Source organism: Tetrao urogallus (genome assembly GCF_951394365.1).
Source record: "Tetrao urogallus genome assembly, chromosome: 7".
NCBI lineage: Eukaryota > Metazoa > Chordata > Aves > Galliformes > Phasianidae > Tetrao > Tetrao urogallus.
The window spans coordinates 34,037,591-34,056,833 of record NC_136820.1 but is presented as its reverse complement, the minus strand read 5'-3'; the positions used below and the strand labels follow the sequence as shown (position 1 = coordinate 34,056,833).

Below are 19,243 nucleotides of genomic sequence, written 5' to 3'. Positions count from 1 at the left end.
TCAACCACATCCAGGCACTGCCAAGCATTTTGATTGCTAGCAATGGCCCAAACACCATTATTTCAGCATGTAAAGAGCAGTCATCCTCTAGTGCTACAGTGCATGCCTGTCTCTGCTTAGTTTAGATATAACTCCCTACTGCCAAAAACCCAGACTTCTAAGTTAAGGCCTACAAGTAGATACAATGATTGTAATTTACAAGAAAGACATCTTAGGAGAAGAGAGGTTAGGGGAAACAGTACAGACACAAGTGGACAAACCCCTAGCTAGTTTAAGTTACGTTCAGTTTTGCTGAAATAAATGAAGCTAGAATAATTTGCACCAGTCTACATCTGTGCAAATACGGGTACGTTATTTCTGTTAAGTAATTACACTTCTGGCAAAGAAAAACACTTCTTTGTTTTTATTGTTATTCAAAACACATTTGTTTACAAACAAACTGTATCTGCAGGCACAGTTAGTACATACTGTAAAACTCTGTTTTGCTCAGTTTAATTGACAAAACACTGAGCCGGGATGTGACCCTGTAACTATTCTCCATAAACCAGCAGAATGAGTATTTGTTGTGTGCTCCGAGAATCAGCTCCTTAAATATAGATGTTGATAGTTTATGAGTGAATGGAAATTCAAATGTTTTGGGGTTTTTTTTGTTTGCTTTGGTTTGGGTTTTTTTGGTTTTTTTTTTTTTTTTTGCCTATGGGAAGTAACAAACTGCATGCATTGCTAAACTCTGCATGAACTGGATAATGAGTTTCCTTCACTTGCCCTCAGTCACCAAGACATAGTAGGATTTCCATGACCTCACACTAATCTTGCTGCTGCCCCAACTGATTCTGAATTACAGCCATCTCACAGATGTAGCAACAGCACTGGCAGTAACGTGGAAGAGATAAATCAGGGTAGTCGAGCTAATTTAGTGAGTGCTTTGAATTGTAGCAGGGGAGTGGCTTCCAAATTATTTAATACAAACAAACAAAAAAAAAAGTTGTTTCCCTCCCTCTCTTAAAAACATAAATTAACTGAAATGGTCATAAATTTGTCTAAGACCTTTTCAGACTTTTTGTTGTTGTTTTGATTAACTGTGTAGGGAATGGCCAGACATGTAAGAAAAAAAAAAGCAAAGAATATTTGAATTCGTCTTCTTCAGAAGACTGATAATGAAAATACACTTTTCCAAACTATATTGCCATTGAAATCATAATATCCCAGAAATGTAATTAGCCAAAATTGCAACTCGAGTATGGCAATGGTATCAATGGACTTAACTGTCAGCTGTCTCCTCCATTTGCCAGTAAGTAGAAACTGTACTGAAAGTGTTTGTTTTTTACTTTATTTAGGCTAGGAACCAAAAATTAGAATATATGGAAAAGCTGAAGGAAAAATGGCAAGAGGGGAGAAAGTGACACTGTGAGATTTATTTGCAATGCAATTGCATAGTAACATTTTTTTTAATAAGATCAAAACCTTAAGGGTATTTTCCTGTATCAGTGGTTTGGTATTTCTTATGCTACAGATTTCCACATGGCTGTGTGGAGATATAAACTGAATATCCATAATGAAATATTTACTATGTATTTTACAAATGTTTGGTATTATTGACAAATCCCGATCAATTTTCACTACAGCTTTCCAATTGTCTCATTTTTTAAGAGGGATTTTTTGTAATATATCACTCAATATTTTAAAACCATAACAATGCCACGAGTGTATTTCTTATAATGCACTGGGGGGTAAGATGAGATTTTAAAGTCAAACTTGTTTAAGCTCAAAGTTATACACACACTGATCTCCCAGGAGTTCAAGCACGCATACTCTCTGACTTCCACACATTCCTATGCTATGCTAGGAATATCAGCAGATAGCCAATACAGAAAGATTTCCCTTTACCTGTGCAACAGTTTAAACAAAAATGACTACTTAAGAAAACAATGATGCCTTACATTCTGCTCAGACAGTGAACACACGAGCTGTGGAAGAATGCCTTCCTTCACCACTGCCTCTGCCAGGTCATCGTTAAAATAGGCAAGCCTCCCAAGAGCCAAAGCAGCAGCCTGTCGGATAGTTGGGACCACATCCAGCAAAAGAGGTCTCAGCAAAGATATTACACCTGTGTTACACCAGGAAGAGAAAAGCCCACTTGGTAAACAGAAGTTTTTCAAATCATTTATTCTAAACTTTACATCAACTTTACTCATAAAAAATCTATTAAATTATTCTTCCAGGTAATGAGAGCTTGTAGGAAATGCAAGTGTTCCACTGAAATGAAGTTGGCACTTGGACAGAATTGCTGAAGCACAGCAGTTTTTCATAGGTAGAAAACAACTGTGAAAAATTTTTAAAAAATCACACAGAAATATGGTATGTACGAACATATATAAAATACACGTGTTAACGCAGCACGTACAGGAAACCTCATCAAGAGGTTCTGGTGATCTCCCACTGCTGTGCCACTCCTCCAGCCTGCCAGAAGAACCTCTGCCTTGAATTATGCTAAATTACATTCCGTCTATTACAAGCTACCATTGATGGAAGGGCCAATAGCCATGACGTCTTACACTCCGGATACAAGAATTAAAGTTTGTTGGTGGTGCCGTCTCTCTTCTTTTTTTTTAATCACTTTGTAAATGTTAACGTGTTTTACTGCAATCCAGAGTTCGTCAGTTAAACATGAAAGAATCCTGAGGATGAAATCCTCATGTATCCTGAGGATATTGCAATATACACACATTGTTGAAATTATAGGTGAGGTAATCAACCATGACATGAACCGCTAGCAGTTATAGCCCAAAAGAGTACTTATAAAGATAAATGTTTGGCTAAAAATGGGAAACAGCAGGTGTAAACTTTCCATTCTGGCCATAGGAGGGAGGAGGTCACAGTGCAGGTCTTCACGAGTCATGCATGGACACGTGCCTTGCAGCACTCACCTGTGATCTGGAAGGGGCAGGAGCCATGAGGTGAGACCATGTACTGGTAACCGAGGGTTATTCCAGGGAGTGCCAATGGGGAAAACTAAGAAACTAGGGACTGAATGATTGGATAATAAAACAGCAAGTGAAATCAAACATATACAGGAAAGCTGATCCCAATATCCCACAGTGATGAACTTCAAGCACATCGCTACCACTCAGGAGAAAGGTCCCACTGCTGGACAGGCAGCTTCATGGAGACACCAGCTCACTGCTCAGCCGTGGGAAAATAATTATGCACACAGAAGTATATGGGGATATGGAAGTGAATAGATGCCAAATTGGAGACCATCACTATGTTGCTGTATAAATCTGTTCTGCATTTCATACCCTTCCCTAGAGTAGAACTGGGAAGGGCTCAGAAAAAGGCAACAAGGATGACCAAGGCTGACCACTCTGTACATAAAGGCTATTTCTACAGTTAAACTAAGACTTTTCAGTATGGATATAAAAAAGATATATGCAGTTACAAAGTATATGATTTGTAAGGTCTGAAAAGAGAAAATTATTTGTACGGCAGTTCTTTGAAAGCAGTGCCTCTCTAAGAGCCAGCCATATGGATTAATACTGCTGAGCTTTGAAACTCAGCCAGAAAGCAATGCTCCATGGAGCTGCAAAAGTGCTATACCAGAACTCAAATGACTGAGAGCTGCAGTTAAAAAACTCTGTATCAGCTGCCTCAGTTCTTTGCTCTTTCCACTACATTTGTTTGCATCAGATAAAGATTTAGCTGGCTGACCAGTGAAGAAAGCAGGACTTCTCAAGGGCTCATAAGCTTCTAAGTACCAAAGGCCTTCTGGTGCAACAGTCCCATTGCAGAGGGATCACTAACGGCAGGTAACACCTGGATGTTGAGGAGACACAATGAAACAAGGACAAGCCGAGGCCATTAGAGCAAGCATTAGGCCAAAGGGACGGAAATCACAGTAAATTATATCCATGATACACTTCTGTATTGAAAGGCACCCTGAAAAGAACAAAAGGAAGAAGTACTCAAGTAGCAGGCTGATTCTCACGAGTTAAAACTATATTACTTCCAGTGAGAAGAAAATATCTTAATAGTCAATAAGAGGCTCTAAAAAAGAAGGATGAAGAGTGAGAGTGAAAAGCTAACCACGGAGGCCATGCTGACACCACTGAGTTTGCTCTAGCAAGGTCAGCACCGCAAGCAAGCTATGTCCGGTGGTTTCAGCCTCCCAGGATGTTCACAAGTCAAAACATCACAGGTCTTGCAGCAACACACAATAAAAAGGAAAGTGAAATGAAATCATGTCTGAATAGCACTAGAGAAGTACCAAAAATGGCCACGGTCATAGCATGCATGAGTTGAACATGCACGTAGAGACTATGGAAAGAGGACTGCGGTATAGCTGGGTCCTGCTCACACTCTTGTCAAAGCCATGGGGCTGAAAAAGGCCTCCTGTGCAGCAGCAGACAGAAGCTGGTCCTCCGGCACTGTAGGGCCACTGTGAACTCATTGAGCACTTTGCAGGAACCCCTGTTTAAGAATCTGGCCATTGTACTGGTACCCTCTCACAGAACCTTCCAAATAGCAGGTATGGCCTCAATAGGAAGTTACACTTCATATCAGGATGGGTTAAGGACTTTAAAGGACAAATTATAAGTGAAATCAAAACCAGAAAGACACGCAAGTTGGTGCCAATGCAATATATCATCTACAGAGGGCTAATCTTCTAGTAAGTCATCTGCATCCCCTACAGGAAAGCATCTCCTTGTCCTTCTCCCTAATGTAGGCACATCCAGCCCACAGCACAACTCGCAGCACAGCCCAGACCCATCTGCCCTCCCATTTCAGTACACTGGCTAAACACAGTCCTGTGAACAAAAGAAAAACATGCAGCCATGCTTTCTGTTCTGATAGAGGGATTTGAGAATAGGTTTCAAGACTGCCAACAACAACAAAAAAAAGTTTGTTTTAATGTTTGCAACTGGGAATTTTCAAATGGAAGGTATGGAGGTACAATCAGAGATTCAACTAAAAAATCTAACCGTGTCTCTTTACTTTTGTAAGACCTCTCTTAACAGAGAAAAACCTTTCTCACTTCACAATCATGCCATATTGATCAGAAATCTCTAACAAACAGCTTGAGACCTCACTAGGATTTACAGCCACTGCCATCAAACCAGGGAGTGAAGCGTTAGTTTCACAAAAGCAAGGTCACGTATACCACTACTTCTTGGTTTTTTGCTTTCTTTGTTGTTGTTTCTTTAAAAATATATATATTAAAGATTAAAATAAGTTATGTTACTTACATACATGAACTATATTGTATATTTTAGGAAGGATGCTCTGAAAGTATTGCCTCCTATTTTATTATGTTGGCCCACAACACCAGAGATGGATGGTGGTGGTATGGCAGCAGTGTTGGAACTTTCCCACCAGTATTCCAATACACACTGCTGCTGTGTGACAGATGGCAGCAGAGGGGCAGTCTGACAGAATGGTGCATAGGAAGAAAAAGGGGTGGAACTGAATTCTTCCACGTGGAAAAAAATCGCATCCACTGACATTCATCAATGTTTGCTGAATGTTTATGCAGATCTAACAGTGGATGTGAGCACAGTGAGGTGGTGGGTGGTGCATTTTAGCAGCAGTGGCAGTGGGTTATCTCCACTGGTACAGATTGTTAGGAGTACAGCATGCAGGCTCTCGTTCGTGACTGGTGAAAATGCATATCTAATGGTGGTGACTATAATGAAAGACAGTGTTTTGTAGCTGAGAATTTGCTCTATTGAACTGTGTTATTGTGCTCTTGATATCAGGTGTGGTTTCCACGGAAATAAATAGGAGGCATTACTTTTGGAGCAACCTTTGTGTATACAGCCCAAGACAATTCCTGTTCACTCAGTGCAGAACAGGCAAGCCAACAGGTTGGACACTCATTTCCTAATGAGTTGCATGATCAAATACCGCCTGAAATTCTTACAGGGACCTCATGCTGTTCCAGCTCTTCATACTGCTCCTGCTTTACTGAAATACTGCCAGGCAGAACAGTTATAAAGACATTACATTTGAACCCTTAAGGTAAAATATAAAAACTAGATTCACTTTCTTTTAAGTAGGTTTTACTGACAAAATAGAGATTGTTAGAGTGGTTGGGAATAAAGGCAACATCATAACATTAAAAAGAGCGTGGCCAGCAGGTCAAAGGAGGTGATCCTCCCCCTCTACTCTGCCCTGGTAAGACCTCATCTGGAGTACTGCGTCCAGTTCTGGGCTCCCCAGTACAAAAAAGACAGGGATCTCTTGGAAAGAGTCCAGCGGAGGGCCACGAAGATGGTGAAGGGCCTGGAGCATCTCTGCTATGAGGAAAGGCTGAGTGAACTGGGTCTGTTCAGCCTTGAGAAAAGGAGACTGAGAGGGGACCTGATCCAGGTCTATAAATATCTAAGGTGTGGGGGGCAGAATGGCGAGGCCAGACTGTTTTCAGTGGTGAGTGGAGACAGGACAAGGGGAAATGGCCAGAAACTGCAGCATAGGAAGTTCCGCACAAACATGCGCAAGAACTTCTTTACAGTGAGGTGACGGAGCACTGGAACAGGCTGCCGAGGGAGGTGGTGGAGTCTCCTTCTCTGGAGATGTTCAAGACCTGCCTGGATGCCTACCTGTGCGACCTGCTGTAGGGAACCTGCTTTGGCAGGGGGGTTGGACTCGATGATCTCAGGAGGTCCCTTCCAACCCCTACAGTTCTGTGATAACACGCAATGTTCTGTCCTTAGAAAAGCCAAGGTGGCACATTCGAGGCAGCCTTAAACTTCAGTGACATTTAAACAGAGCAGAATCAGTTTATAGCAGAAGAACCCATGAGCTAGAGCCAGACCTCATAATGTGTTTTTAGCCTGCACAACATACCTAGTCACTGCAAAAGGTAAAACCACATGCTAGACAGCTTAAATGGCCATACACCTTGAGTTGACGTAAGAATTAGATTTACATGATTTGCATTTTCAAGACTAGCTGATACAGACTTCACTTTTCAGGATCAAGGCTTTTTAGCATGTTTTAAAATGCTGCCATGCAGCATGTCTCACCATGACCACAGACAGACATTTATCTGTAGAATAAAGCACATAAAGCTTGCCAGTGACATCTGAGTGTCAGCACAAACGTCCTACTACAGACTATTTTAGGTGCTGCAACTGAAAGTGAGGATAGAGACAAAAAGTGGGATAGGAGTTACTGTTTGAAGAAAACACTAAAGAAGAGCTGATAGAAGAGTGAAAGGATTAAAAGGATCTCGGAAGAAAAAGAAACTGTACTGGTTCTCAAGGAGAATGTATTTTCCCAGAGTGATGTCTGAATATGAGAAAAGGCAGTGACCAAATAATTATCATGACAAGAGCTTTAGTGTAACAAGAAAAAGAAAAATCAATTCTTATTGCTGTGCAAGCCTTACACTGATATCAAATTGAGAATTGAGGGATGTATATAAACCAAGATTATGACTGTGCATTGACTTTAATTAAAAGCTTTACCTCCAATTTCCACATTTTCTAAAACTAGTTTCTCCTCCTGCATGAAGTTGCTATTCATCAGTTCTGAATCAGATACCACAACAAGACCAGCTGCTTGAGAAGTTTTCATTAGATTCATTATTTTCATTTGCTTCATTTTCCTATTTACATCTTCAGTAAACCGAATATTTCTCTCCGTAGCACTTAGAAGAACAGTTAACTTTGCAAATGTAAGAACTGCTGCTTAGCGACGGTCTCCTCTAAAACACCTACAGGGAAGCAGAGATGAGTGCTGAAGACAGCACTGGAAAGGACCGCTGTGCTCACCTGATAGAGCTGCCTGCCCCAGGGCCTGCGCAGCTGCTTCCACCTGAGGTACTGCTGCCTCTGCTGAGCTCCTCCGCTTCATCTCCTTCCTGAATGTCCTGTCCAGAGCAAAGCCCACCCCTTCTGTTGAAACAAGTCCATACCAGGATTCCTATCAGCTTTCTGAGTTGAATTCAAATATCTGTAAGTCTATCATACAGCAAGAAAATTGGTGAGAACCTTCCAGCAGTGTCTTCCTGCCTCTACCACTGACCCACACAAATAGGGCCATAGAGCAGCACAGTAGCAGTAGCACAGCATTTTGGTGCCTGAAATTTTAGGAGAACTGTTTGGTCACCTTCTGAAGGAGCCTTTTGTGACAGAAGTAGGGAATTCATTAAGTCTAATTCAAAGGCAGCAGCAACACAGAGTTAACTAGAAAATAAGGTGTTTAGACTGTTAGACTGGATTTGTGTTGGAAGAGTTCCCACCAGCAACTCAGAAAGAAGGTAGCAGAGAATTACTGCCAAATATTCTCTCTTGCACCATATAACCTTGCCCGACCTCTGGTAAGGACTGATTCCCCTTTCCATCCTCGGTTTCCCACTCAGAATTGTTTCAAAGAATGTCACACTTAGGAGCTGAATTACCCTTAACGGGCTCCTCAAGTGGAGCTGTTGTGCCCAGGCCTGATGCACTTCCTTTCAGCAAGCAAGAGCTGGCTGCTGCCTATCTGGAAAGGAGGTAGGAAAAAAAGAAAAAGGCACACTTGGGGCAGCAGCAGATTCCAAGTTTTTTCGTTCCAAGTTTCCAGACAAACAGTTGCTACTCCAGAGATAGCAGACTTTGTTAGGGTTGCTTCCTTGTTTTTGTTTGTTTGGTTTTGGGGTTTTGTTTTGGGCATTTTTTTGGGGGGGGAGAGGGGGTGGGAAGGGGGGAGAAAGGTGGGGGGAGGATGATACATGAAAGTCAGTCAGAATCCTCATACTCTCTTTCCCTAAGCCCCTGAAAGCCCTCATGAAACTTGAATAACTGCAGGTCAGAGAAAAGCAAAAAAGACTCCACGTAGTTGGATAAGGGAAATAAATCAGAACAGCCTTCTCTTACCAATAAGGATGCCTGTAACAACCCAAAGCTTTGGAAATGCAGCTTTTAAAACCCATAGTCAGTGGAATAGCTCTGGGGCTGGGAGAGAAAACCTCCTGCAGCACCACCCCTGAGCTGCAAAAGAACAAGGCCACGGAGGAAGAGGAACCCTGCCACAGCCCAAGGATTTGCCACAGTGCCCTCCTTTACACTGACATTTTGGAAGTTGGTTCCCACAGCCCTGAAGGCTGGTCAGTAAGTAGGCATGACTGAAGAACAGAAAACTGGAAGAGATCTGCCCGAGGCATTAAAAGTACAACCTTGGCAAAAATGAGAGGGAAAGCTGGGTGTGCAGGATGCCAGCACCCAACGTCCCAGGCTCCTTGGCCACACGGGTACAGGTTTCTTTTTCCACACCTCGGACTTAGCCTTCTCTATGACACCCACTGCCCCAGAAAGGCAAAGAGCTGATCTCATGAGTATCTTTAAGGTCAAAAACTGAATTGCTGAACTAAAACTGCTTCTTAATTACAATAATATTCTTAAATAACTTTGAAAAGCAAAGCACTGAAAGCAAAGATCCCATCATCATAAGCTCTGATGCAAAAATAAATACTAAATTCAGATCATGGGAGAATACAAAAATGAATATACATAAATAATACAAGTCTTAATCTGATGCATTTATTAATGGTGAAATGTAAACGTTTCCATTAAAATGATATTAATGGAACACTTTACAGTATTGCACCTCCCAAAGCAGATGAAGAAAACAGAATTAGGCCCTTGGGGACCACCAGCCTTCAAAACATACTGGAACCAGTTCAGGTGTTCTCCTGATATTTCTAAAAGACCAAAAGCTGCCTGAATCTCAGCACAAGAAAGAGGGCTCAAGTTCATCTGCCACTACAGTTGAGAATGGTCAGCTTCTTGCAGAGGAGACGGAGCTCAACATGGCATTCCGGTACCAAACTTGATGAGCTGCAGCTGTCAGAGAAATAGGTTTATTCCTAAAGAATTTGTTTAAATCAGTTCCTGCCAGAGTAGCTTCTCCCAACATGATCCTGCCAGAAATGAGGTCTGAACAGATAATTGCCTGTTACTGTTCCAAACTTACATTTACCAAACAGAAAATGTTTAGGAGGCTTGGAAAATAATTTTTTTTTCCCAGCAACTGATCAAACATTCAAAGGACAAATCTTACAGTTAATATTCATAGCAGTATTTAACCATAAGAAGCAAACTGAACAAAATCAAATCAGTAAAAATTGAGAGTTGCTGAAGACGAACAGGAGCAAGTCTTCCAAAAGGAACTGCTCCAATGGTTCCTTGCACAGTGAGGTCAAGAACAGCACTAACATGTTTCTGTCTTGTGCACTGCTAGCTTGATACCCAGAGATACCTCCACAAAGAACGAAATGGTCTCAAACTTCTATTTCTTTTTCATGAGATACTAAGTATTTATCAAAGGAATTGTTAAAAATTGAACCAGATGTTTATTCCTTGAGCACTGATATTTCACAGTTGCCAGCGTGAGTTTTGGCCGTTCCAGAAACGTAAGCCAACAATACAAACGTAGAATACAGTAAATTTTAAGGGCTCAATTTTGTTCCAGTTCAAGTGACTGTGAGCTGCTTTCTGCTTCTGCTGAGGGAAAGACCTCAGCACTGACAACTCCTGTGATCCAACAGGAGAATCCCTCCAAGTGCCCCAGGCTCCCACAGCCAATGGAAAATGACAGCAGGCAAAAACTTCCTGCATCCTCTTGAAACAGTGAGCTTCCCAAAGAATAATGAACTTCCTTTACCAGAATATTATATTGGCCCCCCAACTCGTTTATATATGGATTTCAACAGAGATACTTGTGCAAACAGACACCTCTCTTTATCAAGTTGCTGCGATGGAGAGATCTGCAGCACCTTGCTGCTTGTGTTGGGTCTTTCTGACAGCACACAACCACTTGTCACTTAGAGCAAGGTTCTGAAGCCTGTTTCTAGCATATTCAGAAAAGATCAGGATAACAGTTACCACTGTAATTGTAACTTCAATTTTAAGTTTTAAAAGCATAGGCTGGGGAGAGAGAGTAAAATGTTTGTGGGCCTCAGTCACTCAAATAAGTAATAATAGGAAGGACTGTTTTTGCAGACATTTCCCTCTCTTCTAGCAACCAAAAATCGATTCCAACCCTATGGGAAAGCAGCTAAGTAGTAGAGAATTGCTTTCCATTCTCCTTGGCTCACAAAAGCACATTTGCACACCGTGACCCCAGAGCGGATCCTCGTGCAGCCAGCTCTCAGACCAAGGCACGGCACAGTCTGTGGCCTCTCAGTGATCGTTTCCTCCTCACAACAAGGCAGTGCTAAAGAAAGCTGCCCACCAGACTACAAGTGACTACTTTAAGTTCACGCAATACAATGGAAGTAAAATTAGCTTGGCACTTCAACTGCTTTCTTAAAATAGAAATTTTCTGCATTTTTTAAACACTGTAAGAGCTGCATCCGAATGGGAGCTCCGCAAGCAGACAGAAATCAGAACTATAAACAGGCACGGTGAGGCTTCTCCTTGCGAATAAGTCCTAAACTGCCTGCATGGCTGAGCTGTCCCTTCGGTAGATGTGGGTAATTTGTGTAAATTTGTGTAAAGCAGTGGCACAGAAATACGAAAAAGATTTAAAAAGAAAAAAGAAAAACAGATGAAACAAATGAAAAAGCAAAGAAACGGAGCAGCAAGGCGGTGCGGCAGGCCCACGCAAATGGCTCCTTAACCGAGAGATCCTCAGCAAAACCATTTTCACGGAAAGCTGGGTTCCCGGCAGCCAGAAGCTGGAAGTATTCGCGGCATCGGTTTCCTTCGTGCGTTTGTTCTGCCCGCGCCTCGGACGAGGCTGACAGCCGTCTGGGATGCGGGACGCAAACCCTACAAACCGAGCCGGGACAAACCGAAGCGCCGCCGATCTCCCAACCCCGCTCGGTTAGCCAAGCGCAGCCCTTCCCGACCAGTCGGTCAGCTCACTCATCGCCGACCGTTTCTTTCGCCCCGCTCGCTCAGGAAGCCGCGAGCGGCCCCGGCCGCTCACTGCACAGCCATCCCTCGGGCTCGGGCGGCACGGCGCCCAGCGGAGCCGCCCGCACCGGGACTGCCGCACTGCACCGCCGTGCAGAAGCGGATCGAGCTGAGAAAGTTTTCTTAGAGCAAAAAGGCGCGGCGAGACCGCGGCCGGATGGCGGAGCCCGAAATAAAACGCTTAATACGGCCGCGGCCCCGGGAGAAGCACCCGGGGCCGCTCCGGGGACCCCGCGGCCGCTCCCACCGCCCCGTGCCGTACCTGCGTCCCGCAGCGTCCCGATGTTCTGCGGCCTCGCCGACAGCTCGGCCACCGCCTGCACGAAGTGCGTCCGGGCGCTCCGGTACTGTTCGAACACTGCGAGCGGCAGCGCGGGGGCGGCAGGTGAGCGGCTGAGCGCCCGACCCCGGCCCCGCCGCCCCGGCCCCGGCCCCGGCTCCGGCCCCGGCCTACCTTGCAAGACCCGCCGCTGGCTCATGGCGGAGACCGCGCGCCCGCGCCGTGTACCCGTCGCCGCGGCAACCGGGCGGGCGGAAGCGGCGCGGGGGGCGGGGCCTAACCGCGGAGTGTGACGTCATCGCCCCGCCCTCCCCGCCCCCGCCCCGTCCCGGCGTGGTGCGCGGAGCTGCTGGCGGAGCGCGGAGTCCTTCGGGGCCGGGCCGGGGTCAGCAGCCGCCCTCGCTTGCTGAGGGTGCCGTCGCCCCGCGGGGGGGGGAAAAGAAAGGAAAAGCGGGGCGGCCGCAGCACCCCGTGCTTCTCGCGGGGTCCTTTTAGTTCGCTATCTTTCTTTTATTCCTTTTCTTTTCTTTTCTTTCCCTCTTTCTCTCTGCCAGTTCTCGCCGCCCCGGCCCAGCTGCGGGTAGCGCCGCGTGGAGCGGCTCCCGCCGACACCGGCCCGAGCTCCCGAGGGCAGCCGCAGGGACACCGCGGGCCTCGTGCTGCTTCGCGGGGCTCGGACTGGGCCGACCCCGAGGGGCCGCCCCGTGCGGTGGGCGGTGAGGAAAAGTTGTGGCGCGCGGCTCGAAGTCGGGAGGGAAAATTCATTGGAAAAGTTCGGAGAAGTGGAAGAAAGTCGCCGAAGTTTTAACCCCCCGATCCCCGGGTGCGCTCAGCGGCGAGCGCACGGGATCCGTGCCGGGGCCGCCGAGGGCTTCGCGCCGCCCGCCGCCCTTAACGCCAACGTCGCTCCCCGGGAGCAAACAAACGGAGCGGGCGCGGGGAGATGAGGCGGGTAGGATGGGATCGCCGGGGCCGTTTGTCACAAAAATATTTGGAGAAATTATCGCCATGTGGACTCAGGAAGGGAACAGCTGCTAAACACATTGCCGTGCGCTTATTTCTGTTCTTAAGTAACTCAAATTTAAAAATAAATAAATAAACAAACAGTGATGAATGGCTCGCGGGGTTATTTTCCAAAAGCAGCTGCGCCGATCGCCGATCGATTCATTTCTCTGTTTCGCCGTGAACCCGGCGCTCGGAGCAGCGCAGCCCCGCACCGCGCGGGGCCGTTGCGTGGCCGCAGCAGCGCACGGAGCGGACGGCATCGCGGGGCCAAACGCCGCGCGAACGCGGCTGCGGAAACGTCGCCGGAGTTCTCGCAAAAGTACCGAGAACGGAAAATCACTGACGGCTGTGACGTCGCCGTGAGCGGGCGCGTCGGCTTCAGAAATAAGCAGGGACGGGAGAACAGCCACCAAATGTCCCGATCGGTATCGCGTCTAGCTTTCTGGCGGCTGTGCCTTACCCTCGCCTTTGATTCCTTGGGAAAAGCGGCCGGAGGGCGCCGGGGCGCAGCTTTTTTCCCCGGCCAGGTGGACGGTAAAGGTATTCGTGGGGCTCTGGAGGGCCGGGGCGCCGGGCGGTGGCACGGCCGGGGGTGTTCCGCGGCCGTCGCCTCTCAGCTGACGTCCCCCGACAGCCCGTGCCCAGCGGTACCGCGATGCGGCCGCTACTATTACGGCTCCGGCAGAAAGAAGGCGACGTGTCCCGCCGCACCGCACGGCGGCTGTGGAATGTGCCCGCGGGATGTCCCACGGGGTGTTCCCATGGAGTGTCCCCGTCGGGCGGATGGTTCCACCTCTAAGCAAAAAAATAGGTTTGCAAAAAAGAGATTTTAACGCGTGCCGGTGGGAGGACGACGCGCACAGCCCGGGGTTTTCCCCCGCGGTTCGGGGTTCGAGTGCTTGGCTTGCTGAATGGGGGGTCACGAGTGGTCGGACTGTTGGGGAATGAGACGCTCCATCGCTGAGCGAAGGGTATGCAACCCGGGATAGGTCATGCACTGCAAGAGAAATATTTGAACCGTTGCAAGAAATTGTTTAATTTTCCAGCCTAAGGTCGGCTTTGTCATGACCAACCCGGCTCCAGGCGGGACTTCATCGGGGCTGTCCCGCAGCCCACTCCGCTACAGCTGTTCCGCACGGCTCCCGGTGGCTCTCGGTGTCCCGCGGTGCCACCCCGCGCTCCCGGCATCGGGTTCCATTTGTGGGACTCTCCTATGGAACGAAGTAGTTCTGTGGGGCGAAGGCATCGAAGTCGGGGCACTGGGAAGAGGACTTCTCTTTTTTCCCCACCGAAGAGGACATTACCATGTGTTGCCGCGGTTCCACCGTCGCACGGCTCCTGCCGGTGGGGAGCTGTGCGTCGCCACCACGGTGGGCAAAGGCAGAACAAAAACGATGAGAGAGAAATAGATGGGAAATGGGCAGAGTGTTTCGGGTTGTCTGCGGGATGGTGCCAGGAAATGCCAGCTGCCGGGGCTTAGCCCTTTTGCCACCTGCGGATGGTTGCACCTCTGGTTTCCCCTGGAACCGACGGCTTCTCTGCAGTACCATCAAAATAATAACAATAATAATGCAAAATAAATATTTTTAGACGGTCCAAAACCGAAAGCCGGAGCCGCGTTTGTTCGGGCAGTGGAAAGGAGTGAGCTCTCCCTTCGTGTCCACCGCTGGGGCTACGGGTGCGCGCTGCCTGCACCTCCCTACGGGGTCCCACGATCGCTTCGCCCACCCTGGCTCCGGGCTGCGGCCGCGGGCAGCTCGCAAACGAACGGGGGAAACGCAAAATCCGCGCGATGCCCGGCGCCCGCCCCGTCTGCCAGCCCCACCGTTGTCCTCGCGGCTGGAAAGTGAGGACCCTCCGGCGACGTGCCGGTGTGCGCAAGAAGGTGGAACGAGAGGCACCGGCAGCAGAACGAGCTGCAAATCGCTGTCGTGTGGTTGCCACTAGCAACAAACCAGCTGCACAGCCTGCGAGCCCCGAGCACCTAGCGCGGAGGTGGCGAGGGAAAGGCCGGCGCGGAGCCGTCGGGCTCTGCGGATGCCTCGGGAGGGGAAACAGGGTGCCCCACTGCCGGGTGCGCAGTGCTGCGCGGGTCCTGCGCGGGTCCCTTTCGAATCCGGCGGAGCGCGGGGGAAGTTCCGCAGGCGCGAGGCGGGAGAGCTGCGCAGGCGCAAAATGGCCTCTGCCCGGGCGGAGGCCGCGCTCCGCTCCGCTCCGCGGCGGCGGAGATGCGGCCGCCCCAGTACAGCCGGTTGCGGCCCCGCCGGCGCGGAGAGGAGCGGTGCGCGGCCGCCTCCCGCCCCGTCTGCGCGGCCCCAAGGGCGGCCTCCTTCTCTTTGCGGCCCCGAGGCTGTGCCCGCTCCGTGCCGCCCCGCCGCTCCGGTTCGCCCTTCATTCTTCTTCTTGTTATTGTTGTTTATTATCTCCGCGGTTGTAAAACAAACGCGGCTCTGGAGAGATCGTGAAAAAGAAAGTCTGTAGTAAAATGAAGGAAATCCGTTTCAAGTACCCAGAGTAGAAGCGAGGACGTTAAAAATTAACAGCGGAAACAGGAAACACTTGGCTGGGTAAACATTGTCTCCGAATTTCACCCTCTGAACATTGGGAGGGCGCGAGGTGCCGCCGCCACACCGGGCTGAGAGCGGTACGGTTCGTGGATGGGATGTGCGGGAGTTCCGCGGACCTCGCCGGCGGCCAGAGGGGACGGGCAGTGCTCCGAGCCCGCGGGACAGAGCGAGGCAGGGGCTAAGGACTCGCGGGGTGAGGGCTGAGGGGTAGGTCCGCGAGCCTATCCTGTCGCGCCTTGACCTGGAGCATCCGCAGCGAAACGAGCGGGACAGGACCGGGCTGCCCGGGGCGAGCGGCACGTCCTCGACGGCAGCGGGGAAAAAGGAAAAACAACGCATTCCGCCCGGCAGGACGCCTGTCGTCCCCGCCTGAGCGTTTCAGAGCCTTCTCCATCACCAAAAAGCCGGGAAGGGCCTCTCGGAGAGAGCGGGGCCCCCCGCATCTTCCCGCTTTCGCCACAGACACGGCTCCGAGCCGAGAGAGACGCGGCGTTCCGACCGCAGTGCGCGCCCCGGGGGGAACCAGGCTCCTCACAGCCTTCCTCTGCCTTTCCGGCAGCCTCCTGCCCGCTGCCCCGGATCTCCTCCTGCCAATGCCCCGTTCCGAGCCCGCCATCCCCAGAGCCCGGTAGGGAGACGCGAGCAGTCAGAATGGGCGGAAAGCCGAAAACAGTCAGCACCACACCCGCCCCTGCTTTTATTCGGCCAGGTTGCTGAACGCGCTCCTACAATCCCGCGAACTTCGGCTTTTCTTCCCCGATCCCAACAAATGAAACGTCGGGGGATGACCAGCCTCCTGTCACGATCGGTTGGTTGGGAGCTCTTTTCCAGCAGCGGGAACCCGCAAGCGCTGCCGCAGACCCCCGCCCTCTGTCTTCTCGCAGAAGAACGCCGCGCAGCGCCCGGCTGAGTTTCTTGCCCCGCTCCCGGACCGAGCCCCGCGCGGGAGCCCGAGCGGCGGCGGCTGCGGGGGCGCGGCGGGAGGGGCTGCGGCGGCCGCTCCACTTCTGGCGGAGGAGCGGAGAGAAGGCGGAGAGCTGAACGGCCCTCGGAGGGAGGCATCTATCCCGTGTCACCGCCTGGCTCTTCACGGAGACTTCACGACGAGAAGTTTGATTTAAACTCGGACAGCGGTGATTTTCAGCTCCTCCCGGTACAAACAGAGCACCGTTCTGAGACCGTGCGTAACGCGCAGCGCTTTGCTTTAGGCTCGAGGCTGGGTTTGACGCGTACCGCTTCCGACAGGACGAAGCGTGTAGCCGACAGCCGAGGGAACCGCGCCGAGACACGGCCGCACGGAGCACCTTACACACAACCGCGGCTCCGCAGCTTCTCTCCGCGCTCCTCCAGCCCGGCCCTGCCCCGCTCTCCGCCCTCGCAGCCATGCCGCTCGACGCGCAGCTCCCGGCGGGGCCCGGCACACCGCCCGGCGCACCGCGGCCGTGCGCTGCGAGCGCCGCAGCCGGCGCGGCACTGCCGGAGCCTTGCGGGGCTGCCACGGCACTGAGCCTTGCGGGGCTGCCTGGCACTGCCGCGCCGCTCCACTCATTGCCCAGCTTTCGTCCGACCCGACAGACTGCAACGAGAGCAGTATGTCTCTCCTTCGACGCCGCGTTACCGACAAAGTTCATCTGCTCTTTTTTCAATGAATTATCCCTTTTATTTGTTTATTTCTTTGATCAACTATAAATGAAAGTTATTCGTGTATATAAAACTGAAGTTTTTTACCGTTGAAATCGAACTGTACATGTTTACTACAGGAAAAAATATCAACTCTTGTTTAACAAGACATTATACATCAATAAGCAAGAACCTTGTGGAGGGTTTGCAATCACCTGGTCTATAAAAACAAGCGGGACAAATAACAGCAATTTATATGCAAAAGTAATGATTTAATGACTATAAGCAAGACAAAGCAATAGAATTGTGCTTCTTTTGCAGACTGGAGACAATGAAATGTTTAACTACAATTTTCCCGTACAAACATGAAACAATATCCATATAGAATAAACACCCTCACAAATGTATAACTGGTGGGTGATGAACACACACGAAGTTCGACCAAAGCAAAGAACAAACTGAAAAGTGTTCCGGGCCATTCTGTTTGGTGTCAGAAAAGTTCCTTCTGCTGAACAAACCAAACCCTCAGGAGCCCCCAGGAAACGCCCCCACTGGCGGCCCTCCCCGAGGAGGCATTCTCCGCAATTTATCGAAGGAGTCAAGTACCTGTTAAGCTCTAATGAAGTTAGTACTGTACCATATCCGTATATATTAAAAGAAATTTAGATAAAATGCCTTCACCCAGCGAACTGCTGGCTCCTTAAAATTTATACCAAATAGTTTATGGCTTCTATAATGATTCCGTGTGCTTTTAAAAACACAGTCCCCACCACACCAAGTAATAAAAAGGCAATCAAGCACGTCAATTACTTTCATCTCCCTTAACTTTTTTGTTGGTTTTTTTTTTTTGCTTTTTTTTGCTTTTTTTTTTTTTTTTTTTGCTTTTTTTTTTTTTTTTTCCTTCACTTCATCACTTCAACAACATTTGGTAAAGTAAAATAGACCACTTGGGGGAACAACAACAACAAAAAAAAAAGACAAAGGCAGTCAAATGCTTTCGGGATTGGCAATCGCCTCCAGGTTATCAGAGTGGCTGTGCTTCCTCAGCGCTGCAGCTCTATGGCAGTGCGAGCAGAGCTCAACCAGGCGGCATCTGCAAGGGTCGAACCGGTTCTGAAATTTAACAACCATATCATGAGTGCATGAAACACAATATTTTCTTTATAGTATTTATAAATATATCATACAATACTGTTTCCTGTTATGTCATATACCAATATGGCATTGTACAATAAGCATAATGCCATCTGATTCTTACAAAAGCGAATCATTTAAACAAGTCAGTAAATAAAACGGTAATACCCGCTTTTAGGCATACAGATTGTAAAACTGAAGTTTACTTTTCGTTTGATCGGTTCTGTGCAGCAACAGAGAATTAAGGATGCAACATAAGAATCAAAATGGCTAATACGCAAAAATTGTTATTCACAGTGACATGGCTACATATATGCATTATTCTATGCATATCCTTTCTGTTTCGTCGAATTTCAAGATGAAAAAGCACTTGCTTTCTACAGGTTCACAAAACGGCATAATAACAATAACAATCGAAGAGAACGCGGTGGAGGAGTTAGTCTGGGTTAACCAGCTATATCCCAGGGCTTCTACCAGCTCGGTCGGGCTGAGGGCCCCGCAGCACTCAGCACACCCAGGTGTCACTTCTGTTTGCTTCCCGGTCCTTTGGAAACCATTTACATTTCAATCTCGCGTCGCAATTAACGTCCACAGCAAATGTCACCTAGTTCGCCTTTTATAGCCAAGTTCAGTGTCACTACAAAAGAAAGCAGTTTGGACGAGAGTCACGTGTATTAGCATCTATAAAGCTGTAATGGCATGAGAGATCTATAGAGAGGAGGGTCGGGGCCGGGCTG

The 19,243-nt window shown here is 48.7% G+C and overlaps 1 protein-coding gene across 2 annotated transcripts in view; it reads right to left on the bottom strand.

Annotated features, from left to right (window-relative positions):
* SPAG6 (sperm associated antigen 6) overlaps positions 1 to 12,379 on the bottom strand; it is a gene marked incomplete at both ends in the record, with an annotated part of 33,244 nt that extends 20,865 nt beyond the window's left edge. For both annotated transcript variants that reach the window (XM_079538712.1, XM_079538713.1), the window contains 3 exons: positions 1,941 to 2,107; positions 12,163 to 12,258; positions 12,355 to 12,379. In XM_079538712.1, the coding sequence (XP_079394838.1) occupies positions 1,941 to 2,107; positions 12,163 to 12,258; positions 12,355 to 12,379 (288 nt within the window). The remainder of the gene's footprint in view (positions 1 to 1,940; positions 2,108 to 12,162; positions 12,259 to 12,354) is intronic.
* Positions 12,380 to 19,243: the final 6,864 nt, after the last annotated feature.